Source organism: Grammomys surdaster, unplaced genomic scaffold (assembly GCF_004785775.1).
Source record: "Grammomys surdaster isolate TR1022 unplaced genomic scaffold, NIH_TR_1.0 138, whole genome shotgun sequence".
Classification (NCBI taxonomy): Eukaryota; Metazoa; Chordata; class Mammalia; order Rodentia; family Muridae; genus Grammomys; species Grammomys surdaster.
The window spans coordinates 528,996-553,424 of record NW_021604596.1 but is presented as its reverse complement, the minus strand read 5'-3'; the positions used below and the strand labels follow the sequence as shown (position 1 = coordinate 553,424).

General features: G+C 36.3%; 1 protein-coding gene across 1 annotated transcript in view; it reads right to left on the bottom strand.

Moving 5' to 3' along the window:
- Nucleotides 1–24,429, bottom strand: part of Naalad2 (N-acetylated alpha-linked acidic dipeptidase 2) — a 59,893-nt gene that overhangs the window by 8,950 nt on the left and 26,514 nt on the right. Inside the window, exons 8-15 of the mRNA XM_028763355.1 lie at nucleotides 23,917–24,015; nucleotides 16,935–17,020; nucleotides 16,557–16,676; nucleotides 16,378–16,460; nucleotides 14,301–14,364; nucleotides 13,233–13,300; nucleotides 6,867–6,958; nucleotides 1,062–1,152 (exon numbers count right to left, since the gene is read on the bottom strand). Coding sequence (XP_028619188.1) covers nucleotides 1,062–1,152; nucleotides 6,867–6,958; nucleotides 13,233–13,300; nucleotides 14,301–14,364; nucleotides 16,378–16,460; nucleotides 16,557–16,676; nucleotides 16,935–17,020; nucleotides 23,917–24,015 — 703 coding nt within the window. The remainder of the gene's footprint in view (nucleotides 1–1,061; nucleotides 1,153–6,866; nucleotides 6,959–13,232; nucleotides 13,301–14,300; nucleotides 14,365–16,377; nucleotides 16,461–16,556; nucleotides 16,677–16,934; nucleotides 17,021–23,916; nucleotides 24,016–24,429) is intronic.

The window sequence follows — 24,429 nt, the reverse complement described above, 5'->3', positions numbered from 1 at the left end:
TGAATTATCATTTCACTAGAAAACTTTAGTAGTATTGCATTCACAGAACAGTCCACACCCCTTCGTAGTGCATCTACATGGGAGCAGGAGCAAGAAGGCTATCTGTATGCCTGGAATTCTTGGACCTGCATCCACCTATTGCCTGATGCCATACAATTCAATTACAGGGTTTTTTTTTTTTTTTTTTTTTTTTGTTTTTTTTTTAGGGGGGTTTTTGTGTTTCTCCGGGTCCGAGAAAAAACTCTGTAGACCAGGCTAGCCTCGAACTCTTGAACTCAGAAATCTGCCTGCCTCTGCCTCCCAAGTGCTGGGATTAAAGGCGTGCACCACCACTGCCCGGCTCAATTACAGTTCATATTAGTAAAATGTTGCTATGATTTACATATGAAATATCTGCACAGCTCATACCCTCCAAAAGAAACTTGTGAGTTCAAGTATTCCCAGTGTGAAACTCTTTAAAGGTTTATTTAAAGGAAAATGGGTGGAGCTTGAGATCATCATGTTAAACAAAATAAACCATACAGAGAATAATAAGTATAGAATGTTTTCTCTATATACAGACATCTAAATGTAAAGCAAAAAGCATGAAAGTAGATGGAGGACAGGAGGATTATGAGGGGGTGAAGGAAGTACAAGGGGAGAAAAGCATCATTACAGTTCCATATATATAGATATAGATGTGTGTGTGTGTGTGTGTGTGTGTGTGTGTGTGTGTGTATGAAAATGTCATAATGAAACCCACTATTTCATAGTTAAAATGAAGTGTCCTCAGAAAGGGGTATTGGGGAAATGCCCTTGAAGAGTAAGTGCTAATCCAGCCCCTTCTAATCTCTCTTGGCTTTCTGTCTGCTCTAAGGTAAGCAGCTTTCCTCACTATATCTGCCCACCATGATGTGCTGACTCACCACACTCCCACAAGTACTAGGACAAACACTATAGACTGAGACCATTGAAACCATGAACACAAACAATGTTTTATGAGATGATTATTTCAGATATCTTGTTAAAATAATGAAGAGTGAACACATGTACTGCATATTAGAAAAGATTAAATGGCTTACCTTGTTCTTAGTGTAGCGAGCTCTGCCTGAAGCAATTCCAAGTCTTTGAAAGTAAGCCTCAAAATCACTCCCAGATCCCAGCTTATTGATTCTAGGTATAAAATATGGATAAGTAACTGTATGTTCATAAAATAATAATACCAATCAAACAAATGGGAAAATGAGTTCTGTTTTAAGAGTAGCTTATAATTTTCATAGCAAATTATTATAGGGATAAGTAAAAGCTAAGCAATCTTGAAGATATTCTATCATTTACTAGAATATTAATGGGACAAGCTACACTGAATATGACCAGAGTTTAGCAGTACTGTGAAACACTGCAACCTAATATTTTTAATGAACAGAAAGGTTCAAACCACTTAATGAGCCATTTTCATAGTCCACCTCAAGCTGTTTAAAAAAAGAATCTATTATTTTCTGCTAAATAAGCATATGAAACTTTTACAATGGAACAAACACATTTAAAGTTTTATAAGACTGATTTAGAGACCAGCAAGATGGCTTAGAGGATAATGACGCTTGACAATAAGTCTGAGTTTGATCTTGGGACCCATATAATAGAAGGAGGGAAACAAAGACAAGTTGTTCTCTGACCTCCACACAAATGTATGAAAGTATACAAATAAGTCATTTAATGATGCCCAATAATTTGGAAAAAAGCAAACAAGTCAGCAGCAAGAAATAAAACCAGAACAGAAAGTAATGAGGTAAGAGAAGGAAGGAAGGAAGGAAGGAAGGAAGGAAGGAAGGAAGGAAGGAAGGAAGGAAGGAAGGAAGGGAAAAAGGAAGGAAGGAAGGAAGGGAGGAAAGAAAGAACAAGAAAGAAAGAAAAGGAAGGAGGGATGGAGGGAGAGAGAGAGAGAGAGAGAGAAAGGAAGAAAGAGGAAATAATTGGTGAAATTGACGAGCTGACCGTTTGAGAAGATAAACAAGATCAACAGACTCTTGGCCCTATTAACTCCCCCTCCCCCAAAAAAGAAAAAAAAACAGAACTAAATTAACAGAAATCAGAAATGAACAGTGCTACATTAAAACAGACATCAAAAAATCAGAATATTACATGGGAAAAATTTAATAGCTTATACTCCAGTAATTTGGAAAACCTAAAAGAAATGGATACATTTCTGTATTCATCTAAATCACCAAAATTATGCCAGTAAGAGATGGATAAGTTAAAGAGACCATAACAAATAAGGATTTTGAAATAGGTATAAAAAAGACCACCAACTATAAGAAGTCCTTGGCAAAATGGATTCACAACAAAATTCTGTAAGAATGTCAAAGAAGATCTTAACTATTCTATAAAATCAAACCAGAAAAAGTGTTCCCAAACTTCTTCCATGAAGCCAGTATCACTCTAATACCCAAATCAAATAAGGATGTAACAGAAAAGCCAATACTCCCTGATGACGTAAGAGTTGATAAAATGTGTGTTAAACAAGTTCAAATATGCATCAAAAATGTTATCCATTATGACCAAGTTGGCTCTGTCTCTGAGATGCAGAGATGGTTCAACATACAAAGTTAAAATATGTTATAAGGCAAAGGAATTTACATAAAAAATAAAAATCATATGATCATTTCAATAGATACAGAAAACCCAGCATGGTTTCTTTGCCAAAATCCAACATGCCTTGATGATAAAACTCAGAGTGAGTGGGACTGGAGAGAACAAATCTCAAATAATAAGAGATATATATGAGAATCCCACAACCAACATCATTCTAAATGGAGAAAAATTTGAAGCAATCCCAGGAATATCTGCTGTCCCTACTTCTTTTCAATATTGTGTTAGAAGTTTGAGCTGGCATTATAATGGACGAGACGGGAATTAAGGGTACACAATAGGAACAAAGTCAAAGTATCCCTTTTAGAAGATGAGATAATATGATATCTAGAGATCCCTATAATTCGACCAGAAAACTTGTAGGAATTTTACACAGTTTCAGGAATGTGACAGGATACAGTACAGAAAACTATACATGATAAACAGGGGAGCCCCGTCCAAACTAATATATTAACAATACAACCTCTGAACCTAAGGCTCAAGGATCATTGTGGAAAAGGCAATAGGAAGGTTTTTTTTTTTTTAATTTTTATTGGATGTTTTATTTACATTTCCTATGTTGTCACCTTACCCCGTCCCCCACCCACCCAGGAACCCCCAATCCCCTCACCCCTCCTCCTTCTTCTCTGTGGATGTAACCTCTATCTACCTCCAAATCCCACCTCCACACCCTCAAAATTCCCACCCCCTGGGGCATCCAGCCTTCATGAGGTCAAGGTTCTCTTCTTCCACCTATGCCCAGCAGGGCCCGCCACTCTTACATATTCAACTGATCCCTCCCTAAGTGCTCCCAGGCTGGTGGTTTAGACCCTGGGAGCTGTGGTTGGTTGGTATTGTGGCTCTCCTCATGGTGCTGCAAATCCTTTCAGCTCTCCTTTAGTCTTCACTCTAACTCCTCTATTGAGAACCCCATGATCAGTTCAATGGCTAGTTGTGAGCATCTGCCTCTGAGTATGTCAGACTCTTGAAGACCTCTGAGGAGATATCCATATCAGGCTCTTATCAGCATACACTTCCTGACTTCCACATCAGCATCTACCTTTGGTGATTGCACATGGGATAGATACTCAGGTGGAGTGGTCTTGAGACGGCCCCTCCTTCAGTTTCTGTCCCTCACTTTGACTCCATATTTGCTCCCTTGAGTATTTTGTTGCTCCTTCTAAGAAGGACCGAATCACCCCCACTTGGTCTTCCTTCTTTATGGGCTTCATGTGGCCTGTGAGTTGCATCTTGGACATTTCAAGGTTCTGTGCTAATATCCAATAATCAGTGAGTGAATACCATGTGTGTTCTTTTGTGATTGGCTTACCTCACTCAGGATGATAATTTCTAGTTCCATCCATTTACCTAGGAACCTCTCGAATTCATTGTTTTTAATAGCTGAGTAATGCTCCATTGTGTAAATATACCACATTTTTTGAATTGATTCCTCAGTTGAAGGACATCTGGGTTTTTTCCAGCTCCTGGCTATTATAAACAAGGCTGCTATGAACATAGTTGAGCATATGTCCTTGTTATATGTTCAAGCATCTTCTGGGTATATGCCTAGGAGTGGTATAGCTGGATCCTCAGGTAATGCTATGTCCAATTTTCTGAGGAATCGCCAGACTGATTTCCAAAGTGGTTGCACCATCTTGCAGTCCCACCAACAATGGAGGAGTGTTCCTCTTTCTCCACACCCTCGCCAGCATCTACTATCACCTGAGTTTTTAATCTTAGCCATTCTGACTGGTGTGAGATGGAATCTCAGGGTTGTTTTGATTTGCATTTTTCTGACGACTAAGGATGCTGAACATTTCTTTAGGTGCTTCTCGGCCATTCGAGTTTCTTCCGTTGAAAATTCTTTGTTAAGCTCTATACCCCATTTTTTAATAGAGTAATTTGGTTGCCTGGAGTCTAATTTCTTGAGTTCTTTGTATATATTGGATATTAGCCCTCTATCAGATGAAGGATTGATAAAGATCTTTTCCCAATTTGTTGGTTGTTGTTTTGTCTTATTGACAGTGTCCTTTGCCTTACAGAAACTTTGCAATTTTATGAAGTCCCATTTGTCAATTCTTGATCTTAGAGCATATGCCATTGGAGTTCTGTTCATGAACTTTTCCCCTGTGCCCAAGTATTCGAGGCTCTTCCCCACCTTCTCTTCTATTAGTTTCAGTGTATCTGGTTATACACTGAAACTGATAGGAAGGTTTTAAGATCAGAAAATCTATTCCCAGGAAGTCTCACCAACATGGCTGCCTAAACAAGGAAAACACCTATAGATATGCTAATATGGGAAGGAGAAAAGAGTCAGAGGATTAACAAGCAAAAACCTCCAGACAACTAAGAAATGATGAGAGCACAAGGAATAGTCTTCTCCTAAGAAACAGCACACCAACTGGTTATTCAGAACCAAATTGTCAGCCCGGAAATCATAAACAACTAACATTGCACAGACTAAGTTGTATCCATACATTTAGGAGTATACACACTGAATTTGTGCACATCTACAGACAGATATATATGTAACATCAATTAAAGAAAAAGAGACCGTGGATTTGAAAGAGTACATGGGAAAGGTTGGATGAAAGAAAGGAAAGGGGAAAATGGAGTAATTATAGTCTCAAAAAATAGTAAAATATAATTTAAAAGTATATATAATTAAAAATAAAAAAGTAAAATAATATTTTAAAGAAGACTTTAGAAAACAGAATGAAGTCATAAACTACTACCACTTCTCACTAATCTTAGGAATTTCCAATTCTAGTTTTAGAAGTCATACTGTAATAAAAATGGATAAATTTATAATAAATTCAAAAAGTTACTACAGCATGAATGACAAAAGGTAAAAATAAATAAAAATCTAAACTGATTACAGAAAAGCACACAAATAGTTGATTATTGATAATGTTCCTTTATTAAATATAAAATAAGAATGCAGGGGTCTAGAGAGATGACTCAGTGGGCAAAGTGCTTACTATGCCAGCGTGAGGACCTTGCTATGCCAGCGTGAGGACCTTGGATTACGATCACATAAAAGCCAGTCTGAGCCACTCACATCTCAAACCCCAGCGTTGTGGGTCGGGGGCAGAGACAACCAGACAGTTTTGCTGGGTGCTCTATGAATGAATGATCAATGAATGACCTACCATGAAAGAGTGAAAATGAATAAGGTGGAGAGGCTGGAGAGGTGGCTGAGTGAGTAAGAACACATACAGATCGTCCAGAGGACGTGAGTTCAGTTCTCAGGAATCACATCAGGTGGCTCAAAACTGGATGTAAATTCCTGTTTTAGTTTATCCAACTCATTTGACCTCCAAGGGCACGTGCATATACCCACACAGATCACATATACACATATAATAAAAACAATAAAATCTTTTTATAAAAGGAAAAATTAAGGTTGGAAATCAATGGAGAAAAATTTCCAGCCACCAACATACACATAAAGACACCACGTGCACATACACACACACACACACACACACACATACACACACGCATATGCATATCCAAACCATATATTTAATTAAAACAATATATTTAATTTTTACATTATTATCACACAAAGTTATACTATTACTTAAAGTGTCTACTGCACATCTGAAATTAAAGTTACATAAATGCCAGATAATAACTAGTATATAGCAAAATCAGCATATGATTCGTCTTATTTTTATACTCATATGTGTATGTCTGTATCTATGTACCATGATGTTCAGATGCCCACAGAAGCCAGAAGAGGCCGTTGGATCCCCTGGGTGCTGGGAACTGAACTTGGGTCTTCTAGTAGGGCAGCAAGCATTCTCAATTGCTGAGCCATGTCTCAAGCCCCCACATCATCAGTTTAATTGAAAATGTCCAAAAACTATATTTATTTGTGTTACTATATTTATTTGATGTACACTGTACATCAAAAGAACATGTCTGAAGCCAGATGGGTACAGTGACACAAAACTTTAATCCCAGTACTTGAGAGGCAGAAGCAGGCAGATCTCTATGAATTCAAGGCCCAGGGCACCCAGGCCTCTGTTACATAGAGAAATCCTGTTTTGAAAAAAGCAAAACAAAACCAAAATAACAATTTCAAATGTATCTGAAATGATTAGTAAGCAAAACAGCAGCTGACTGGACAGCTTTATTAAATATATTTAAATTATTAATGAGCCATCTGAGAATTGCATGTTTAGAGAAGCAAGGGGAAAGGGGAATCCTTATTTTACCCCAGGGTAGAAAAGCTGCCTACATTAATTTACCTAGGACATTCTTTATTTTCAGGTGAAGGGTCTTTTTCCAGCCAGCTTTCATAAAGTGATTTACCTTCAAAACCATCATCAGGACTGGAGATCTAGAAAAACAATCAGTGGGCATCAGGATTTGAAGCAACTATATAACCAATATAATCCCATGTGCACATTAGTATCAACTTTTATTGCTGTTTGTGCATACATATCATGTTCTATTATACAAAAATATATTTTGCAACTGATAAGAAAAAAAACTAGCCCAAACACTTCATTTATGATGGCTGTTGTTGGTAACTTTGACAATTACTTAAAAAGGAATTTCATTTTTTTTAACATTTTAAATAAAAGTTTTAAGTTGTTCCAGATAAAGATAGTGGAGAAAATGTACATTTTTAAAAAAATAAATTTCTTTTATCCAACCAGACAAACTCTACCTTTGCTAGAAAGTAAGTCAGTAGTAGTAGTATTTAGAGTTTTAAATTATGCTTATGCAAAGCTGCATTTTTTTAATGTGAGGAAAGGGAGAACCTTATACACTAGTACAGTTATATACTTATACACTATAGGTGTGGAATTTTCTCAAAATCAAAATTAAATCTGCATATGACTCAGCTATATTATACATATGTTTGCACATATGCCCAAACACCTAACAATAAAGATACTTATACATTTGTGTTCATTGCTGCCCTCTTCACAGTAGCTAGAGATGGAACCAAAGTAGATGCCCTTCAACTTATAATTCAGGCAATGAAATAAATAATAAAGTAAGTAATGAAATAATAAAGTTGATAATGAAGTAAAAAAAAATTAAATGAAAATGTGAGAGATATAATTCCATTTAGCACCAAAGAAAAGTGAAATTTGTAGGAAAGTGGACAGAATTGGGGAAAAAACTAGTCTAAGTGAGGTAATCTAGGCGTAGAAAGCCAAATACCATGTGTTCTTTATTATATATGTAACATACCTTTGAATTTAATTTTGATTTAACTTAGAATGTCTATAGAGACTAGAAAAATATAAAGGGGTACTAAGGGTTAGAGCAGAGTTCTAATGGTGGATAGATAGTAGAACTCACGTGAAATGCGAATGGAAGGGGACATAATAGGATGAGGAGGGTTAATGATGATGTAAGGACACATGCAGAAACCTATTATTCTATTACATAATTTTTTAAAAAATAGCTTTTTTAATGCAAAAAGTTTATGAGTGAGGTGAGACATCTCAACAACCAAAGGTACTTGCCCCCAAGTCTGACAGATGAATGTAGTCCCCAGAGCCCAAGTGGTGGAAGGAGAGAATGGATTACTGCAGATCTCACACACACACATAAACACACACACACATGGATATATATATACACATGCGTGTGCATACACAAATGCACATGCACATACACGCAGTATTTTTTTTAAGAATATGGCTGAGGAATGGCTTGGCAGTTAAGAAGCAATTGCTTCTCTTGCAAAGGACCCAGTTTCAATTCCCAAGACCCACTTGGTGGTTCACAGCATTCAATAACACCAATTCCAAGGGATTTGATAAGCTCATCAGGCCTCTGTGGGCATTGCATGAGCATGGTGTATATACAGGCATTCAAACAAAACACTCATACACATAAAAATAAATCGTCAAAGAGTTTGAATGGAGATACCTTATATAAACAAGTGGATAATGCCAACAACTCCAGAGACCAACATAATCAAAAATCTCAGAGTTGAGAAGAGAGATGAACACAAGCTTCCATCCCTAACAGAGAAGCTATCTCCAGTTCATATCCACTTACAAACGAAAATTAGTTTTCTCCACTGGTGTTTCAGTGCATATATTAAACAACTTAAGGTAGGCCTGATGCTCAGCAGTACATGGTTAACTCAAAACAAATTCAATTGTATTTTTGTAGTTTTTTTCTCTCATATTGCATTTTTGGAAATTTTTTTGATCTTATTAGTTTTTCTTATATATTGTGGTTTCTGATTTTGTGGTTTTGTAGGTTTGGTTTGTGTGTGCATGTTTCTTGTGCTTTTTCTTTGATTTTTTTTTTCTGTTTTGGTTTGCTCTATTTGTTTGCTTGCTTGTTTTTGGTTTGGGGTTGGGGTTTGGAGGGTTTTGGATTTTTTTTGTTATTTTGTTGGTTAGTTTTTGTCTTAATTTGTTTTTTGTAGTTGTTGTTTTGTTTTTGTTATTTTTTGAGAGCAAGAGAGAGATAGGTAAGGAAAGAGAGAACAAAGGCGTAGAGTTGGGAGGATCTGAGAGTGGTTTGGAACAGAAAAATTGTGACCAAAATAAATTCCATGAAAAAAATTCATTTAAAAGAAAGGAAGAAGAGCTGGGCAATAGTGGGGCACACCTTTAATCCCAGCACTTGGGAGGCAGAGGCAGAGGCAGGCAGATTTCTGAGTTCGAGGCCAGCCTGGTCTACAGAGTGAGTTCTAGGACAGTCAGGGCTACACAGAGAAACTCTGTCTCGAAAAACAACAACAAAAAAAAAAAAAAGAAAGAAAAAAAACGAAAAACAGAAAGAAAAAAGAAAGAAGAAAGAAAATCCCAGTCGAGAGTGGGATGCCTTACTATGAGTTTTTGGTCGAGAAAGCTCAAGAAGCCTCCACCACTCCCAGCAATATAGGTTATTAGTGTCACTTTAAGTTGATATATTAGTTACTCTCCTATTACTCTGATAAAGCATCATGAGCAAGCCAATTAATAGTAAAAAAAAAAAAAAGCTTATTTGGACTTACAGTTTCAGATTAAGAGACTATTATGGTACAGCATTGCAGCTGGAGCAGAAGCTGAGGAGTCATATCCTGAACAGCGAGCAGGAAACAGAGAAAGCAATCTAAGAGTAGGGCAAAACCTTAAAGCCCCTAAGCTGACCACCAGTAATATACCTCCTCCAGAAAAGCCACACCTCCTAACCCCCCACCTCCCAATCAGTGCCATCAAATGGGAACCAAGTATTCAAATGCCAAAAACTATGAGAAATATTTCTCATCCAAACCAACAAGGCTGACCACCAGAAAAAAAAAGAATGGGGAAACCTACTTCTGACACCACCACTCCTCTTGGTAGTAGGACATAAAGTAAAATTATCCATAGTCTTATGTAACTGTGAACCCTGAAAGGTTCAGCGTTAACTTTAACCCACTGGACAAGATTTCCACAGCAGTGCAATAGTGACATTGTGGTATAGGGGTAAAAGTTCTCTGAATGCACTTGAGGCCTATTCCCACAGGTTGGTAAATGGATGATTGGTATGGTAAGTGTTGTCAAACCTGTGATTTCTTTTGCTAATTTGACATAGTGTCAAACTACTTTCTAAAATTTTATGTCTATACCCATAGACAAATGCTACTTTAAACCTTGATCAGAAAAGCTTCTCTCGGCAGGAAATGACAGGGAATACAGAGGTTTATGGCTGCCTACAGTTCTGAGGATAAGTGACTGTGAAGTCCTCATCCTACAACAGGATATTAATACTCCCACTCCAAGATTCCAGCAACATTGTGCAAAATGGTACAGAATCAATATAAGGGCTGATTATAAGGAGAATGGATCCGTGCTGGCTAATTTTATGTCAACTTGATGTAAGCTAGAGTCATAGGACAGGAGGGAACCCCAATTGTGAAAATATCTTCATGAGACTGGGCTATAAGCAAGCCTGAAGAGAATTTTCTTAATTAGTGATAGAAATTCAAGGCCCAACCTATCATAGGAGGAGCCACCCCTGGGCTGGTGATCCTAGGTTCCATAAGAAAGCAAGTTGAGCAAGCCATGGGGAGCATTTGAGTAAACAGCATCCCTCCCTGGCCTCTTAATTAGCTCCTACCTTCAGGTTTCTCCCTTATTTGAGTTCTTGTCCTGACTTCCTTTGAGGATGAAAAGTGATTTGGAAGTATAAACCCTTTCCTCCCCAACTTGCTTTTTGATCATGGTGTTTTTTTTTTTTTTTCACAGCAACAGAAGTCCTTATTAAGACAGAATTCAAAATGCTATTTCTTTTGTATGACAAGTTGTAGCATGAACTTAGAATGACCTTATTTGCAGTTGACTCTAGTAGGGCCTGTATAAGACTAGGACTATCAGTAGTCAATCAAAGTTATTCATGTATGCAGAAAGAAGAAGATTCATTATCTTTATTTCTGTACCTATTGGTAAGCCCAGCAAGCTCTAGTGGCTACTACCAAAACAATGGTGATGTTTAAACTCTTGGTTAAAAATCCAAAAAGACAAAAAGTAAGAAAAGAGAAGAAGGCTGATGGGGTGGGCAGAAGGATAGGTGTCCTCTTCATTTTCTAGAGTCATTATGTCCAGTCTACCACTGGCTCATGACCCATCCTTGTGGCTATGAGCCATGATCAATGTGAACTACTTCCACCAGATGCACTATCAGCATTAGTAGGATTGTTCTCCATTTCTGGCTGAGTCAGCCAACTGCTTTTCTTTACCCTTCTGGTGTCATCTTGATTATTTGACTTAGTAGGAGTGGTGGTTTGAATGAGAATACCTCCAAAGGCTCATATATTTCAATGCTTGGTCCCCAGTTGGTGGAACTGTTTAAGGAGGAGGTCTGCCCTTGTATGAGGAGGTGTCTCATCAGGGGTGGACTTTAAGGTTTAAAAGGCTATGCCTCTGCCTTGAACATGCAGTGTTCCCTCTGCCTTGTACATGCAGGTAAGTATGCTCAGCTACTGCTTCAGTGTTTGCCTGCCTGCCTGTCTGCTGCCATGCTCTGTACCATGATGGTTACAGACTCACCCTCTGAAACTGTCAGCCCCCAGGAAATACTTTCTTCTCTAAGTTTCTTGGGTCATGGTGTCTCTTTATGCAATAGAAAAGTAACTAAGACGAGATCTGGCGCCTTCAGCGTGGTGGATGCCCCGGTGTGGGGAAATTTGAGGGTGGGGAGGAGTGAATGGGTGGGTGGGTGGGTGGGGATACATCCTCGTAGAAGCAGGAAGAAGGGGGATGGAATAGGGGGTTTCTGGGTGGTGGTGGGGAAATGGGTAAAGGGGATAACATCTGAAATGTAAATAAAATATCCAACAAAAAAAATCAAAAAAAAAGGAAAAGTAACTAAGATACAAGGTGTGGAAGAAATTGGTTTACAGGATGGTGGAAGAGCCACATTAGTTTCCAGGGTCGTTGTATGGCCATAGATATTAACTTAATGCCATTGCACAAGGTTCACAAATAAAAACTTCTACTTACTGATTCCATAGTTTTTATCACCCTTGACATCAAAGACAGGAGCCATTTTTTTCTAATGTAGTACAGATCATATACACATAATCTGAAGTAATACACCCTAAATATTCCCTTTACACTTGCTTTCAGGAAAGATACTATTATGAGGCCTTCCTATAAAAGAACAAGGAAATAAGTTTAAACGAAAGAGTAAGGATACCATCAAGAGGGAAAAGATAGCACATTTGTTTGAAAAAAAAAAAAAGCCTGCTTTTAGAGATATTAGCAGTAAAGAGGAAGGTAGGGGTAGGGTACGATTAAAGATGTTAGAAAATAGAACCTCCAGTAAAATGGCACTTCTCATTAAGGCTGATCTTAAAAGTTATGTTCTTTTGTTTTAAATATTCATGTTATTTTTATTGATGTGCAGTGTTTTGGTTGGTTCCTCTCTCTCTCTCTCTCTCTCTCTCTCTCTCTCTCTCTTTCCCCCTTTCTCTCCCTCCCCCCTCTGTGTGTGTGTGTGTGTGTGTGTGTGTGTGTGTGTGTGTGTAAGCACCATGTGTGTTAAGGTGTCTATGGAAGTACAAAAATGTCAAATCCTTTTGGGCTGAAGTTACAGGCAATTGTGGGTACTGGAAAACCAAACTCAAGTCCTCTGAAACATCAGAAGGTGCTCTAAACCACTGAACTCCTCTCTGACACCTCTGTAAGTAACCTCTATACAGTAGAACTACTCAAATAGAGAGTACACATAGTGTAAGTACATTTTCAGATTATATTTTGAGATTCAACGTGCTTTAATTCTCAAGAGCATTTAATATATGATTGATTTCATGTGTAGAGGGTTTCTGTGTAATCACCAGTTGTAGACATCCTCCCTTTTGCCTTTTGCCTAACTAATATCCATTCTACTCACTATCTTGACACACAGTGAACTGTCTGGTGATAAAGCCCAATGATTTCTACATTGACCATTTCCTAACTTCCTTGACTGACTTACTACTTATTTCTTACCATCTTCACAATGACAACACGAAGTTGTTTATTACAAATTTTTTCTCAAAATTTAGTAAGTTGCTACTTAATTGCATTATTAATTTCCTGATATCAATTTAAAAATAAATGTAACTAATGAAGACAGAGGTGCTATCCATTCCTCATAAAATAATGAAGCCAGGTGTTATCACTTACCTCTCTTGCCACTTTATACACCAGCTGGTGGAGAAGAGGCGTACAGTCGACTCGGAGAGTGTAATTACCTAAAGAATATTTCAACACAAAAGTAGTATGTCAGCAACGAAATGAAACACATTTATGTGTAATTACAACTTCCTATTTCAAATATAATGTAACAGTTTTTAATTGAAAATCCTCCTGGGGAATGAGGGAGGCTGCAGCACATTGTTTAAACTGGTAATGAAATGGTGGACTCTGGTGGCTGAGGTTGTAGCTCCCACAGCCAGCAGCCAATTTTCCTTGTAGCAACATTTCTCAGGGGACAATGTGAAAGAAAGCATTAAGACTAGAGAACTCATTCTTCATTCTTTCCTTCAAATCAGTAATTTATATCAATATATTAGATATGTATGTTCTAACAGCTTCGGGGTAAACAAAACTGCACTGAAAATCTGGAGGTAAATACAATGTGTCAATTCAAAAGCAGTTCCAATAAATAGGGGAAATACTATTTTAATTTTCAAGAAAATGTTTTATGAAGAAAATAATTTCTGTATAATATTTTCTGCAGAATATTTCTTTTGAAATGTTTCAGCCAAATTTCTCTAATTCTTCCACAAGAAAAGTGTGGTGGATACTTTAAATAGCCATCCAGGACAAGCAAATATAAACTAAAAATAGAGCAAGAAAACTAGAAGTCAGAGATCAGTTGTAAATCCTAATGATTAGTATGAATTATTTTTTCTATAGTAAAATTAAACACTAAGTTGTTACTGAATAGTCTTGTCTAAACAAAAGATTTGAGATATATTATTTGAATTTATATACTTAAAAAACAGTAAATCAAAAAAGCTTTCCAGGCACTCTGGTGCACTCCTATATTCCTAGTGCTTAGGAGATAGAAGTGGGATGATAGGCCATTCAAGGTCATGGCCATCAGCATCTGAGACCATCTGTGAGACTCTGGTCTCAAGACAGGAAAAAAGAAGACCAAAGAAACAAAAAGTACACTAACTAGAAATGAATTACTGAGAATGGAACTTACTTTTTAAACACTGTATTTGACAATGAAAGTAGATGTACCTTCTATAGCTGAATCTGAGTTGACGTAAGCAATGCTTCTCTCCTGTAGGATCTTTGCATTCTCCTACAGTTGAAGCAAAGTTGTTAGTTCACAGTATACTATGAACATATAAACACAGTAATGACAACAATCTCCTGGAAAAATGTCTTACTGATGTTTATAAGTCAAATACAGCATCTCCCCACAACCACAAGTTTAAAGAAAAATTTAAAAACTGCTTAATTGGGTTGGGAATTTAGCTCAGTGGTAGAGCGCTTGCCAAGCAAGCTCGAAGCCCTGGGTTCGATCCTCAGCTCTGAAAAAAAAAAATAACTGCTTAATTGATGATAGCAATAAAATTACAAAGAAAATGAGAATATTATGAAGCCATGTACTAAAAGCAAAAGGCCCAACAAAAATATTGTCAGGTGTAATTCCATGATTCTCTATATTTGAATATGCTAAAATTGGGGTCTAAGATTTGGTTGCCCTACACAAAATCTGCCAAATTTGAACTGTTAGAAGTGAGGGCTGAAATCTGTTTTCTAACAAATGTTCCTAGAGATTGATCCTTATATCTACTGAAGTTTGAGATCCACTAAGTAAATTCCTAAGTAGTAGTATAAGGTTGAAAAATATAAAAATCTATTTGTATATTTTTATAAAAATCTATAGAGAAGCAAAAGAATAAAATAAAAAGTAAAATACCCTGGTCTGAACAACCAGCACCAGCACTCATCTTTTTCGGCTTCCTGCCTGTGGATATAATATCATCTGTTGCTTCATAGAGCAATTGCAATGGCAATTGCTGCTTTCCTAGTATGATGGACTGACTGTACCTTGGAACTATGAGCAGAATAAACCATTTCTACCTAAAGTTGCTTTTCTCAGGCAAAGTGTTCCAACAACAACAAAAAAAAAACAATTAATAGAGTTGCCTTGATTATAATCAAAGTCTCTATTACAGAATTTGTAGGGTCTCACCGTGTACCTGTGGCTGGACTAGAATGCATATAAACTTGGCTGGCCTCAAATTTAGAGACTTTTCTGCTTCTGCTGCCTGAGTGCAGGGACTAAGGTGAGCATCACCATACATAAGAACTTAGGTTCTTACAGAAGTTAAATGTGTTGTTGAATATAAAAACCTGTCTTACTAGGAAGAATGTTGTAATGATTTCTAAACCAATATGTTTACCAATGCAAATTTACTATCATAAATCTTAGATTTCTTTGATTATTATTTTAAATTTCAGAAATCAAAGGAAAATTTATATACATATATATTACAAGAAAACACACATTCTAAAAGAATTACCATGACCAATGATATTTGATCATTCTAAATTAATGTTCTACTGTCAGATTGTATATTTATAATACTAGTATCAAAATTAAACTTTACAATGTGTATGAATTAACAAAGTTAAGTAATATCAGATAAGTATTAACTATATGCAATTTTGCTTCATATTATTGGTTTACAGTAATGTAAGGAAAAAGGAGTCAGGAGAAAGGCATTTTTAAAACTATTCACAGATATGCATACTTTATTTTAGAACACATGAACAAAACTTATGCTTATGTGATAAACAGATGATAGAAAAAGAAAATATCACAAGCCATACCTAACTTTATGAAAATGTATGTGCTCACTTTAGACACTTTAGTAAAAACTTAGATATTACCAACAAAGGAGAACTGGAAAGAAGAAAGAAGGTGCCTAGGAGAGGCTCTTTAATAGTTAAGAGCCTGTAAGAAATAAAAAAAGACAACTGTATGAAATACTACACTAAGCTACTCTATTAAAGTGATTTAATTTACAGTATTATCATTTTATAATTAACAATCAGAGCACATAACAGTTATGAAAGGCAAGACAAATTAACAGCTTGCAAGTTCACATTATTTTATGAGTTTACTAATTTTATTTCACAACACAACTACAGAAAAAAAATTTAATGAATAGTGTTAACCTAAAAAATGACCCTGCTTTGCCAAACGAACATGACAGTAAAAAAATTCTATGTATTTGTGAATTTAACTTGAGTCATTCTCTATTAGGTAAGAGAATCTATAAGTGCCTTCCATGCTACTTACTTCAGCCCATTCAGTTGAACCCAGCAGCCCAAATTCCTCTGCATCCCAGCTGGCAAAAATGATAGTTCTCCTAGGTCTCCAGCCTGAAATCATGTTAGTATACTTCATCAGCTATGGCCACTTACAGCTACAGGAATAATAAGCAAGTCTCTTTCAATTGCCAGAGAATTGTTAGTTACCTCCATTCACCAGTTTCCCAAAACTTTGTGCAATCTCTTGCAAAACTGCTGTCCCAGTGGTAGGGTCAATCCCTCCAAACACCCAGGAGTCACGGTGACCTCCGAGAATGACATACCTGTCTAGACAAGAATGTGTTCCAGAGAGCTTCAACTAGTACACATTACAAGCATTCATCATTTGTGTATCTAGTTAAACTTTCTCCTGCATGAGTTTCCTCCACAAAAGACAACCAAATTGTAAAGTGAAATCTTTTAGAATGGTAACATCCTTCCCCTGAATTTCAGTTTCAAATCACCCAAAAAAGTATGTTATTTACAGAATTTCATCTTTTTAAAACATTTTTAAAAGAAAATGTTTTTAAATTTTTAATGACTCACCAGGCTCTGTAGACCCTCTGATAGTTCCAATTACATTGTAAATTCTTGTGATTTTGTTAATGTTATTAACATGCATTCTAACTTTCCTAGAATTTTGAAAACAATAAATTAGTTCATATGGAGCATTGTATTTAGTTTTATTTAACATTTCATTGAAAAATCCCCAAACTACAGAAAACTGTTCAATAGGACATTGAATGCATATCTCTGCCACCTCGATTATTGGATTATATGAAACATTTACAAAGCATTATTACAATTTTTTTCCTATGGATTTAGGCATCTACCTGAAACCCAACTTTTAAAGACAATATTTTATATTTTTCTTCAAGCTGTATTACTAATTTTTACTTCTAACTCAAAATATTCTATCAAATGCCTTAAGGTTTATTTTTAACTTTATACTCTTACTATACAGGAGTGACAGTGTGCTGTGCAATAACTAAAAAGATAAATATATTGTTTGAACATATATTTGTGTAAATCCCTGCAAAGATCAGTGTTGTTTAAGTCAATAATAAATCATATATGTGATGGTGTACCTAATATTACAAAGAAACTGAAAGCACTATTGACACTGGGGCTACTATGATGTCATAATATAGTGAATTACTTATATATTTGTCATTATACTAATATAAACATTGTATTGACAGTCATTAATGTAGAACAATGCAGTTATGTACAATGCACTGTGTACTTTCATTGTTAACTTCAAGTGTATTCCTACTTACTAGGAGTTTCCTCATCTCAGGTGCTGTGACACACCCAGGATCACAGGTAAGGCCACATCTGCCACAACAGCCAGCATAACTGGGACCCCCTGGGTCCCAGGATGCAGAAACCCCTGCCCAGCCAGAAGCAAAGGTTCCTCCTGATTTGTATGTTTTCACCAGTGCCCAGAGCAGACCCAGGGCACTGTCTCCACACCCACTCCTACAACACTCAGAGGATGATTGACTCCCAGGTGCTCTGACACACCCAGGATCACAATTGAGGCCACAACATCTGCCCCATCACCAGGTATAACTGGAACTCCCGGGATTCAGGGATGCAGGAGCCCTTTTCCATCCAGAGGCCTGCGTTCCTTCTGGTTTGAACTTGTGCCCAGAGCAGACCAGGGTGCTAGCTTCTCACCCACTCTGATAACACCCAAAAACAGCTCAACTCCTAGGTGCTCTGACAAAACAGGATCTCAGATGTTCAGACACACCAGGATCTCAGGATCCCAGAAGCAGCTTGACTGCCAGGAGCTCTGTCACACCCAGAATCTCAGGATCACAGGATCACAGAATCACAGGATCACAGAGATAGCTGGACTCTGAGGACTCTGATTCTGACACAACCAGGCTCACAGCAGGGACAGTTTCTAGTCAGAGACAGCAAGGGCAGTTAGCAATAGAGATAACCAGATGGCAAGAGGCAAGTGCAAGACCATAAGCAAGAGAAACCAATGTTACTTGATAACATCAGAACCCTGTTTTCCCAACACACCAAGCCCTGGAAACCCCAACACACCTGAAAAGCAAGATTCCGATCTAAAATTCCATTTCATGAATATGATAGAGGAAGTTTAGAAGTACATAAATAACACCCGTAAAGAAATACAGGAGAACATGAATAAAGGAGTATAGAAGCCCTTATAGAGGAAAGAAATAAACCTCTTAAAGAAATACAGGAAAGCACAACCAAACAGATGAAGGAATTGAACAGAACTGTCTAGGATCTAAAAAAATGGGAATAGAAACATTAAAGAATGCACAAGAGGAGACAACTCTGGAGATGGAAAACCTGGGAAAGAGATCAGGAGTCACAAATGTAAGTGTCAGATTAGAAGAGATAGAAGAGAAAATCTCAGGCATAGAATATACCCTAGAAGACATTGACACAACAGTCAAAGAAAATACAAAACTCAAAAAGCTCCTAACTCAAAACATTCAAGAAATCCAAGACATAATGAAAAAACTGAACCTAAGAATAATAGGTATAGATGAGAGTGAAGATTCCCATCTCAAAGGGTCAGCAAATATCGTCAACAAAATGATAGAAGAAAATTTCCCTAACCTAAAGAAAAAATATTCTAATTTACCAGCCTGAGTAGTCATAGACGTTGTAAATAGGTAGCCTTGGCGGATAGTACCAACTTAGATAAGGACAAGTGAATCATAGGCAGAGTCTTAGTGACCTATCCCCTGAACCTTCAACCAGCCGATACCCTGTTCTGAAAAATATCTGTACTCCCCCTGAACAATTACGCTCTGGTGTCATCCCCTCCCCCACATCCTTCCTTTTTTTGTGTGTTTATAACCCCTGTGTGAATAAGTAAAAATTACGATTTGGTTTAATTAAAAAAAAAAAATTCCCCAAGTGAGAAACATAAAGCATGGCTTTGCACAAGGGGGGGGGGAGAAAAATACTCCCATAAACATACAAGAGGCCTACAGAACACCAAATGTATGAGACCAGAAAAGAAATTCCTCCCATCACATAGTAATTAAAACATCAAATGCACAAAACAAGGAAAGAATATTGAGAGCAGTAAAGAAAAAAGGTTAAGTAATATATAAACAGAGACCTAGCAGAATTACACCAGACTTCTCAACAGAGACTTTAAAAACCAGAAGATCTTGGGCAGATGCCATACAGACCCTAAGGGAACAAAAATGCCAGCCCAGGCTACTATATCCAGCAAAACTCTCAATTACCATAATGGGAGAAAGCAAAATATTCCATGACAAATCCAAATTTAAACAATATCTTTCCACCAATCCAGCCGTACAGAGGATAATAGAAGGAAAACTTCAACACAAGGAGGGTAACTACACTGAAGAAAAAGCAAGAAACTAATCTCACAACAAACTCAAACGAAGAGAACCACACAAGCATAGTTCCATCTCTAACAACAAAAATAACAGGAAGCAACAATCATTGGTCCTTAATATATCTGAATATCAATTGACTCAATTCCTCAATAAAAAGACATAGACTAACAAGCTGGATACATAAACAGGACCCAGCACTTTGCTGCATACAAGAAACACACCTCAGTGACAACAACAGACATTACCTCAAAATAAAAGGTTAGAAAAAAAATTCAAGGTAAATGGTCCTAAGAAACAAGCTGGAGTAGCAATTCTAGTATCCAATAAAATAGACTTTCAACAAAAAGATATCAAAAAAGATGGGAAAGTACACTACGTACTCATCAAAGAAAAAATACATTAAGAGAAACTCTCAATTCTGAACATCCATGCTCCAAATGCAAGGGCACCCACATTTGTCTGTTTCTTTTTATAGCTCAAAGCACATATTGAACCTCACACAATAACTGTAGGGCAACAGCCCACTCTCGCCTGTGGAAACAGAACCTAAACAGAGACAAAGTGAAACTAACAGACATTATGAACCAAATGGACTTAACAAATATATACAGAACATTTCATCCTAAAACAAAAGAATATACCTTTTTCTCAGCACCTCATGTTACCTTCTCCAAAATTTACCATATAACAGGACACAAAACAAGCCTCAACCAATATAAGAAGATTGAAATAATCCCAGGCACCCTATCAGATCACAACGGACTAAGGCTGGTCTTCAACAACAACAAAAACAACAGGAGGCACACATACACATGGAAGTTGAACAACTATCTACTCAATGATAACTTCATCAGGGAAAAAATACAAAAAGAAATTAAAGACTTTTTAGAATTTAACGAAAATGAAGGCAGAATATACCCAAATTTATGAGACAATGAAAACAGTGCTAAGAGGAAAACTCATAGCTCTGAGTGCTTTCATAAAGAAATTGGAGATAGTATACACTAGCAGCTTAACAGCACATCTCAGTGCTCTAGAACAAAAAGAAGCAAAGACACCCAGGAAGAGTAGATGGAAAGAAATAATTAAACTCGGAGCTGAAATCAACGAAGCAGAAACAAAGAGAAGAATACAAAGAATCAGCAAAATCGGGAGAAAATCAACAAGACAGATAAAACCTTTGCCAGACTAACCAGAGGACACAGAGAAAAGTATCCAAATTAACAAAATCAGAAATGAAAATGGAGACATAACCACAGAAACTAAAGCAGTTCAAAAAGTTATCAGATTCTACTACAACAGCCTATACTCAACAAAACTGAAAAATCTAGATGAGATGGATGATTTTCTAGACAGATACCAGGTATCAGTTAAATCAGGATCAGATAAACCATCTAAACAATCCCTTAACCTCTAAGGAAATAGAAGAACTCATTAAAAGTCTCCCAACAAAAATATCCCCAGGACCAAATGGTTTTAGAGCAGAATTCTATCAGAGATTCAAAGACCTAACAACAATACTTCTCAAACCATTCCACAAAGTAGAAACAGAAGGAACACTACCCTTCTGTTTTATGACTACTGTAAACTCAGGGCTATATTTTATGAAGCCCCAATTACACTGATACATAAATCACACAAAGAACAAAGAAAGAAAGAATGAGAACTTGAGACCAATTTCAATCATGAATATTAATGCAAAAATAATCAATAAAATTCTTCCAAATCGAAATCCAATAACACATCCAAATGATCATTCACCATGAGCAAATAGGCTTCATTCCAGCAATGCAGGGATAGACCAATATATAGAAATACGTCAACATAATCCACCATATTAAAAAACTCAAAGAAAAAAAATACACTAACATCTCATTAGTTGTTGAAAGACTCTTTGACAAAATACAACACCCTTTCATGTTAAATAAAAGTATTAGAGAGATCAGAAATTCAAGGTCCATACTTAAATATAATATAACAATATACAGCAAACCAATAGCCAACAACAAACTAAATATACAGAAAATTGAAGCAATCCCACTAAAAACAGAGATAAGATAAAGCTGCCCACTCTCTCCCTAACTATTCAATATAGTACTTGAAGTTCTAGCCAGAGCAATTAGGCAAAAAAAGGAGATCAAAGATCAAAGGGATACAAATTGGAAAGGAGGAATTAAGATATCACTATTGGTAGAAAAATATATATATATATACCTTAAACCTTCCTTTGAACCAATTTTAACACCAACTCCTGGCTCTTTTATTAAATAATGATTCTATGAGTCTGATGAAATACAGAATAAATTCTCATTTCATACCTGTCTAACTATGAGTCTAATAAAATACAGAATAAATTCTCATTTCATACCTGTCTAACAGTTATCTCTTTAAATTATCTTTTATCAACTTTGGAAGTTCATCTGTATGTGTAGCTTCATCTTGAAGAAGCAGTATAGGTAATTAAAAATCCATATTTTATGTATCTGTATGTCTAACTTAAATTTTGTTTTGATGATTTTGTGTTCAATTGTATTTTCATTTTTCTTAGGAAAGATAAAAAATTATTCTTCATTAATGTAAGCAACATGAGGGAAGTACTGCTTTTATGTCTTGTTATTTGATTGTATTTCTAAATGGACAAATAAATTATGAAGTCTCTGTGAGGTGAAAGAAAAGAAAGACTTTATAAGGGTTTTGTTGTTGTTTCCATCCAGTTTTAATTCAAATAATAATGATCAACAAGAACAGTGTTGGATAACCAGAGTTTAGACTTGGTATTTCTTATGCTTTTCTGTTTATTCTTTTATATGTATAATATGAATTATATATATCATAATAGAGAGTGTGTGTGTGTGTGTGTGTGTGTGTGTGTAGGGGCCAAGGAAAACAGAAGAGAAAAGAGGGAGTTGAATCTTCTAAAGCTCGAGTTACAGCCGTCTGTGTGCCAACACGAGTACTGGGAACTAAACAGCAGCCCTCTATAAGAGCTGCAAGAGCTCTAATTGACACGTGATCTCTCCAGACCCCTGAGTAAACTCAGGGATTATGGATGGATTTCATCCATGTCTCTGTTTCTTTATTTAAATTTTTTGAAAGTCTTTATTTTGTACAACTATGTTGTCTTTCTCCTGCTCTATAGAATAGTAAACTTTAATTTATAACTGTTCTGATTGGATTATGATATCTAGTCTCTAAGTCATTCAAATTCTAAATTCCTATAAAAGTAAGAAAACTGAACTTTCACTTTAAATTTTCTGAAATAAACCAATCTGAACAATAAAAATATATTATGAGCATCAAAGTTCACATAGTCAAGTAAATTTTTAGCAAGCAAGACTGACTGATCAATGGGGGTTTAATAAAGTAAATAGCTATATCTTTTCTGACTTATTAGCATTAACATTTTCATTTCCCAAATCTTTCAGGTAAATCAAACTTTGTTCCATGGCCTGTGTTTCCACAACTATACTCTCTGTCTGCTTTTACTCAGCCCACCAGGTATATATGTTCACTCTTCTACAACATTCCCATGTTAAAACAATTCAAATTATAGCTACACGGTGGTGGATAACTTTAAGCTTAGCACTTGGGAGGCAGATACAGAAAGATCTAGGAGATCAAGGTCAACCTAGTCTACAGAACAAGTTCTAGGATTTCCAGGATTACACAGAGTCTTTCAACTCTCTCTTTTAAAAAAAAAAAGGAAAAGAAAAAATAAAAAAGAATAATTACAATGATACATCTATTGAGAATTGTTGTATCAGATGGTTTCCTCGTTTTAACTTATTTATGCCATGAGGTAAAGGATAAACAATAAATAATTCTTTTCCCTGTGCTCCTTAACTGTCTCTGAATTTACCCATCATAAAAGTTACTAGCTAAATTTATTTAAACATTAAGTAAAAAATGGAAGTAAAAATAAACACTGCTCAAGATGTTGTAAGACTAAACTCATAGAAATATTTCATCTCATATTACGATGTCGTCGCTGAAGAATTCAGTAGTTCGTTCTGTAAGTCCTTTTGTGTTGATAAAAAAATGATCTGTTGCTCACTAGTGACAAGGAAAAAAGAGGAAGGCATACTTTATCTGGCAGAACATTATCTTGACCTTTTTCTGTTAAAATAAAACTTTCTGGGCTACGAAAGTCACAAAATTACCTGGAATATTCACTTCCTGTAAAGCCAGGCCCGATATTGTAACTAACATTTAGACTTCCCTTCCAGCTTTTGTCTGGTGGAGCAGTTCCTCCCAAGTTGCTGTCAAAGCGCATGAAACAACAAAAAGATTGATTTTGAAGAAATAATGAGATTGGTAGTGATAATGTGTATGTAGAAACTCTTTACAAAAAGATTACTCATGGAGATTTCATTCTGGAAAGAGTCATAGCCTAGACAAATAAGGAATGGGCAATATGTTAGTTACAAAGCTGAAGAGGAAAATCTAAAATCCGAAGTGTAGAAGGGTAGCAATAGCCTTGTGACACTTGATATACCTTGAGAAGCCAAGAGTTGAAGACATCCAAAAGAAGGAACCATCATGATTATGATAAGAAGCGCTAAATTTTTAAAGAAACTGCTGACTACATAGAAAGCACCTGTTAAAAATAATAAAGTTATTCAGGTAGAGTATTTAGGAAATGAACGTTAGTAAATAGGCAGTGAAATATTGAT